This window comes from Triticum dicoccoides, chromosome 7B (genome assembly GCF_002162155.2).
Source record: "Triticum dicoccoides isolate Atlit2015 ecotype Zavitan chromosome 7B, WEW_v2.0, whole genome shotgun sequence".
NCBI classification, from domain to species: Eukaryota; Viridiplantae; Streptophyta; class Magnoliopsida; order Poales; family Poaceae; genus Triticum; species Triticum dicoccoides.
The window spans coordinates 766709856-766717100 of record NC_041393.1 but is presented as its reverse complement, the minus strand read 5'-3'; the positions used below and the strand labels follow the sequence as shown (position 1 = coordinate 766717100).

The window sequence follows — 7245 nt, the reverse complement described above, 5'->3', positions numbered from 1 at the left end:
TACGATAAGGTCAAATGGCCATTCCTCCAACAGTCATTGCGTATGAAAGGGTTTGATGAAGCCTGGCGCCGCCAGGTTGAATCATTTACGCAAAAAGGTAGTGTGGGAATTAAAGTTAATGATGACATAGGTCATTACTTCCAGACACATAAAGGCCTCAGACAAGGAGATCCGATGTCCCCTATCTTATTTAACATTGTGGTGGATATGTTAGCAATCTTGATAGGAAGGGCTAAGGAAAATGGTCAAATAGGTGGACTGGTACCTCATCTGATTGATGGAGGTGTATCCATCCTTCAATACGCTGATGATACAATCATCTTCATGGAGCATGACTTGGCCAAGGCTAGAAATATGAAGCTTCTGTTATGCCTTTTCGAACAATTGATCGGGTTAAAGATTAACTTTCATAAGAGCGAGCTGTTCTGTTTTGGTAGGGCCAAAGATGAACAGGATGCTTATAGGCAATTGTTTGGGTGCGAGTTGGGAGAGTTACCATTCTCTTACCTGGGGATTCCAGTCCACCATCGTAGGCTGACAAACAGAGAGTGGAAGTGCATCGAGGACCGATTTGAGAAGAAACTGAGCTGCTGGAAGGGTAAGCTCCTGTCATACGGAGGACGATTAATCCTGATTAATTCGGTGCTTACGAGTATGCCAATGTTTCTCCTATCGTTCTTTGAGGTTCCAGTTGGTGTTAGGAAGCGACTGGACTTCTATAGATCGCGTTTCTTTTGGCAGGGTGATGAGCTTAAAAAAAATATCGGCTTGCTAAATGGGATATTATCTGTAGACCGAAAGACCAAGGGGGTCTAGGTATTGAGAATCTGGAAATTAAGAATAAATGCCTTCTTAGCAAGTGGCTGTGGAAGCTCTCATCGGAGACTGATGCTATGTGGGCTCAAATCCTTCGCAGCAAATACCTCCAGACAAAAACTCTGTCCCAGGTTATAGTCAGGCCGACCGATTCGCCTTTCTGGAAAGGCCTAATGAAAGTCAAACAGGCCTTATTTAATAGGACGAAGTTTGTTATTGGAAACGGCTCGAGTACACGTTTCTGGGAGGATACTTGGCTCGGCGACACACCCCTGGCCATCCAATATCCGTCTTTATACCGCATAGTTCAACGACGTGAGGTATTCGTCGCATCGGTCTTTCAAACCACCCCCCTTAATATACAGTTCCGTCGAATGCTAGCGGGCAATCGTTGGGAAGAATGGCTCCATCTAGTTAGGAGACTGATGGATGTCCAGCTTTCACAACAACCCGATGAATTACGCTGGAAATTGAGTAAGTCTGGAGTTTTCATGGTTAAATCAATGTATATTGATGTTATCAATTTGAACTCCATTCCTACATCTAAAAATGTTTGGGACGTCAAAGTTCCTTTGAAAATAAAAGTGTTTATGTGGTTTGTCCATAAACAAGTTATTTTAACTAAGGATAATTTGATAAAGCGTAATTGGACAGGACCTACTAGGTGTAGTTTCTGTGATCGGGATGAGACTATCAAACACCTCTTTTTTGATTGCCCGTTGGCTAAGGTACTTTGGCAGACAGTCCATATTGCCTTTAATATCACTCCACCGAATTCTGTTAATGCGTTATTTGGGACTTGGCTTAATGGGATTGAGCCTGGCTTAGCGAGACATATTCGGGTTGGAGTTTGTGCTTTGTTGTGGACTCTCTGGACTTGCAGAAATGATTTGGTCTTTAACAGATTATCATGTATACATTTTTTGCAGGTCATTTTCCGATCTACGGCACTGATCCGTTCGTGGTCGCTACTCACCCAGACGGCGGCCAGGGAGCATTTGGTTACTGGGTCTTTCCGCTGGGAGATGGTAGCTCGGGATATCTTCAACCGGTTTGGATGGCGGTCATGTAATAGGATAGGTATTTAGTTTCCCTATCTACCTTGGGCCGGCCGGTTGTGGCATCTTGCCTTGGCTAGTGGGTGTTTCTAGCCTTTTTTTAGGCTCTGTGTGAGCTTTCTGTACTTTTTTATTACTTTTGGCGACCTTTCGAACCATGTAGATGCTTATCTATTTGGCTAATAAGATGGCCGTATGCATCTTTCTGATGCAGAGGCCGGGGAATTCCCCTTTTCAAAAAAAAAAACGAAAGAGAAGAAGTTTTGGGGAAGAACTGTTGGTGCAAATGGACTATTTTCTAAGGATCAATGTATAAAATTTACCAGCAGCCCATCGGTTTACAGAATCTGGTCCCTCTATTGTGCATCCGGCGGCTCAGATTGGACTGGTACACTCGTTGCATGAGACAGCTCGTTGCACAAGATACATCCTCTGGGTTGTTATATCTCCATTACAAACCCTCGCATGCAGCCGCCACCCCATAGTTTTCAGCAGTCTTGCTGCAACACATCCCATCCAATCCTGTAAGCCTCCCTCTCTCCATGGCTTCCTTTGATCAAAATTTTGAAGCATGGGTTCATTTCAGAGTTGAGGCCTTTATTGAAAAATTTCAGAGTTGAGGCAGTATAACAAACTGACAAAGACAAGCTAAGCCATGCTGCTCATCGTACGTATGTGAAACCGTGTAGCTCATTGAGCTTTTCAGAAGCAGCAATATGAAGTTCAGTTCAGGTGTGCACATAACGTTTAATAAAGATGTGCGTTAGGAAAAATAAAACATCAAACGGAGGGCATTTGGTCTAGTGGTACGATTCTCGCTTAGGGTGCTGAGGTCCCGAGTTCAATTCTCGGAATGCCCCCTCTTTTTTCACCCTATCTTTTTTTTACCATTTTTACATATGTTAGATTTTTTTGTCCTTATTCTTATTACCGTTTGTACATGTCAGTACAATTTTGTTCATGCATGTAGCTAGCGAATTATAGATGTCATGAAAATCAATCTGTGTGAAGTAGCATCGCATTCAAAGAGTCCAATGGCGGGATCGCCTTCTTCGTTGGAGCTTAGTTTACCAGCTGCAATCCCCGACGACCAAGGCAGGCGTCACGGCTGCGGTCTCTCAAGATAGCTAGCTCCCACACAAAATCCTCCTTTTCAAGTGCCTTTTTCGCCAATTATAAATAGTTCATCATCGTCTTGTCGAGTCACACTTTGACTTCCAATAGAGTTAAACATCAGTCTGACAAATAAACAACCACACAATCTTCATAAGCATTGATTGGGACTCGATCATGTGGCAGTAGCTACCAAAGCATAAGTCCATCCAACAACGCGGAATGACCAACAATATTATCAATGTCTAGTGCCAAAGCATGTATTATTTCTGAATCTAGCTGTTTGAATACAGTTATTACTATCAAGCAACCTGGAAAATTAGGGCGAATGCCTTATGAATCACAGCAAGGGCACCATTCCATGAGAAGAAGAAAAAAATCGTCAAGCAAAACCAAAGTCTGAAATAGTAAACCAGCTTAGATACTTCCATGAAGAGCATAAAAAAACTACAGGTCCACTTTACACCACCGATGTATATCCCATCAAGAAAAAGAAAAAAACATCCTATATATCATGCAATGCTTCACCTTCACCGTGACCATCACCAATACCGTCGCCTAGGAATAGTATACAACTACTCCCTCCGTTCCGAATTACTTGTCGCAGAAATGGATGTATCTAGAACTAAAAAATGTCTAGATACATCCATTTCTACGACAAGTAATTCCGAACGGAGGGAGTAGTCAGTAACGAATGTGTTTTCTGATGAACAGCGATTGACACAAAAAAAAAGGAAGGGATTAGCCGCAACAGGTGCGTAGTTGTTTATCGACTTGGAAAAAGTTATCACTTTGGTACAAGATTTTGGAATAGATAAAATGGACAGCACTAACTCGTTTTGGTAATCCACAAAATATCATGCTTGTCCACTTCACAGCAATACCCATGCCATGAATATGTCATTGACAGACTTACAATAGATCGATACAAGTACTAGTTATTACTCCCTCCGATCCATAGAAATTGTCGCTGATTTAGTACAGCTCTGTACTAAATCGGCGACAGTTAATATGGATTAGAGGGAGAGCAAGATGGACAGAGAAAAAAGGCCCATAAGCTTATGAAGGTACCTTTCACAATGCCCACCAGGCCATCAACAATGCCATTGCCTAGCCACAAACATAACTAGTCGGTATTTTGACGAAAAGCAATCGGAACAGGAAGGGATTATAGGACAGTTTAGATTCAGAAACTACACTTGGGAAAAGTTCTTGCTTCGGTACCAGATTAGGAGCAGATAAGCAAAAAATTGTTCCGAACTGGCAAATACAGGGCATTCATATGTGCTCAGAAAACATCCAAGTTTGATAGAGGACCACATCTTTGTGAGAAACCTGAAGCTCTGGAAGTTGATGTCTGTATGATATCCACCTCTATTACAGCCAGTCCTCATTTGCACAAAACATCCATGCTCAGTGCACGATAAACTCAATCATCCAGAAAACTGGAAGGGGTTACAGATGAACTCATTCACTCATGCAGATAAAAGCTAGTTCATCTAGACTAGGGACATGGATTAAAAGGGGGAACATAAATCAAAGTCTTCCAACACAAACATCAGTACATAATATAAACCGGAGTGTTAGACCCCAGTGTTGGTCAAACTCAACTTGCTGACAACATATCCTGCTTACATTCATACTAATACAGACATATCAAACCACATCAGCACAATCTTGAACATCCGCCATCCAACCCCAGGTGTAGATCGCCCAAGCAAGACCAAAACGACTAGCAAGCGAGCTCAGATCTGCATAAGTGTACTTAGTTAGAAAACTGAAGCAACTGCAGTTGATGCAATGGGAAATTTCCCTATCCCAACTTCTTTGGAAGGAGGCATGTGCTAAACTGCGGAGTACAACACAACTTAAGAACAAAGGCGCACAGGCTGCTCATTTTGCAGTTTGGAAGCAATATACACAAAAATTGGCAGCAGACCATAACAGGTGAACCTTATCTGTTCTTGTAAACAGAACATGGTAAATAAGGAGTGCTCACAAATATTAGATTCAGAGCCTTCAAACATCAACTTACAGGTTATGCAACATTCTTGTTTTGAGATGCAAGCGTGAATGCCATTTTCTCTCCTAAGATATGGAGCCATAAAAACTAGCTGTGAAAACAAGTGTTTAATCTTTCTTTTCAGTTAGCATTCCCAATCACATACATGGGAGTTAAACATGCATGCAGAATCAAACCACGAACTGACTACCTGTCCTAGCTAGTTTGACAAGGTAGTCAAGCCCAATAGAACAATAATTAACTTTCTATATAACCATGGGAGTAGAATTTTGAAGCAACTGAAGTTGATGCAATGGGAATTTTTCCTATCTGCGAAATTGCAGAGTAAAATATAGCTTAAGAACAAGGACGCAAAAGTTGTTTATTCGTGCTTCCCAAGAATCCCAGAGCCATCTTATTGCAGTGAAGCAAGATAAATAAAAAATAGCAGACCATGCCATGTGAACTCTATGCTCTTGAAAAAACAACAAGGTAAATAAAGAGTGCTCAGACATCAGCTTAAAACCATCAATCAGCTACCTCTTGTAGCTAATTTGACAAGCTAGCCAAGCCCAATAGAACAATAATTAACTTTCTACATAATCATGTGAGCAGAACAAGCAACGCATGCACCCAGTGGCAGTATAAAATGAAATAATTAGGCTTACCAGTTGATCAGATAGTTGGTTCCGATAACAGCGGTGGGAAGCTAAAGAATGGTAGGGCGCGTCTGGGATTGTAGATATTGTCCATCTCCGTACAGACTTTGGTAATTTCATAAGTCTTGACCTCCATTGAGTAAGAATCCACATTCCCAATATGAATACCTTCTGGAGCGCCTCGGAAGAACAAGAATCCCTCGGCTGCACCCACCGTGGAAATGTTATAGTCATGATACTGCCCAGGCAGCTGTATAATCTTCTCTAGCTTCCATTCTTGGGAATTATTCTGCAGAGAGGTATGGTAGATGGCAAATGACCCGTGTTGACACACAAGAGAAAACATCTCAAGGGCTCCTTCTCGGCCCATAACAAGGGCATTTGCGCGACGATAACCAAAGCTCTGGTCAGGAAGATCACTGAGCTCCGCATGGTAGCCAGTGAGGTTATCGATAATCGAAAACCTCAAAGTGCGCGTGTCCAGCACCATCAAATGGTCACTCCAGCCATAAGGCTCTGTCCAGTAGAAGCAGCCACGCACGCAGTCAAAACAAGACATGTGTTTCAAAGAAGGGAAAATAGGAGACTCCGCCATACACCATCGCATAGTTGTAGAGGGGAACACAAAGAGGACCAGCTTCGTTTGGTATCTTGCTATGCATATCACCTTGAAGGGCTCCTCTTGGCCGTCGTCGCCGGTGCAGGGAGCAAGCACGGGCTGGAATTCCCGAAGGAGATCCTGCGGCTGGGCGGCGAGGTCCTGAGGTATTGTTGGAAGCAGCACGTATCTGCTGCACAGGGGGTCACAGACGGCGAGGTGGAGCTTGGCAGCATTGAACCGCTCCCGTTTGGTCAACATGAGGGAGGTCCAAACGAGGAGGACGCGGCCGTCGCGGACGTCGCAGGGGCGCCAGCGGGGGCCTTCCCCGTCGTCGTCTTGGACGCCCGGCGGGACCAAGTAGGAGGAAGAAGAAACGACGGCCGGGACGAAGGAGAAATCCGCGGTGCAGGAGGCGAGGGCGCGGGCGAGCGGGGCGGAGGGGTGCGGCGCCTGGGCGGGGTGGAATCCGGCCGCGTCCATGAAGCCGAGGAGGGGAGGGCGATGCAGCGTGCGGAGTTGGCGGCGGAAGGCGCGACCTTTGATGACGCGGCGGAAGGAGGTGCAGGCGCCGGAGGCGCGGGCGACCGCGTCCGGGGTGGGCAGGCGGAGGAAGATCTCCTCCAGGAGCTCGTCGGGGATGGGGATGGAGGCCAGCGGCGGCGGCGACGGCGGCGGCGACGCCATGGCGGCGGGTGGTGGGAAAGGGGATCGAGGGTTAGCAGGGGAGCGACAAGTGAGCGAGTGGGAGTGTGGGCTGTACCAGGCCACCTTTTTTTTTCCTTTTTGCGAATATAAAGTTTGGAAAAAATTGTAGCTTAAAGCTACATAACGTTTGAAATGAAATTTGTAGTTTAAAGCCTCGTAATTCTCTCCTCCTTATACATAAAAAAAAATCATTTCAACTTTGTTTACACAGTAAAATCTCTGGCTAAATTAAATTCTCATTAGAATTATACTTGCACATTTGAAATCTCTGGCCTCGAGCCGATATTCTCT

The 7245-nt window shown here is 44.5% G+C and overlaps 1 protein-coding gene across 1 annotated transcript; it reads right to left on the bottom strand.

Moving 5' to 3' along the window:
* Positions 1–4427: 4427 nt before the first annotated feature.
* LOC119341573 lies at positions 4428–6998 on the bottom strand. Its single transcript, XM_037613446.1, has 2 exons — positions 5658–6998; positions 4428–4738 (listed from the first exon to the last, which is right to left on the bottom strand). The coding sequence occupies exon 1, from the start codon at positions 6931–6933 to the stop codon at positions 5665–5667; it is 1269 nt and encodes a 422-aa protein (XP_037469343.1). The 5' UTR covers positions 6934–6998; the 3' UTR covers positions 4428–4738; positions 5658–5664.
* Between the last annotated feature and the right edge of the window lie 247 nt (positions 6999–7245).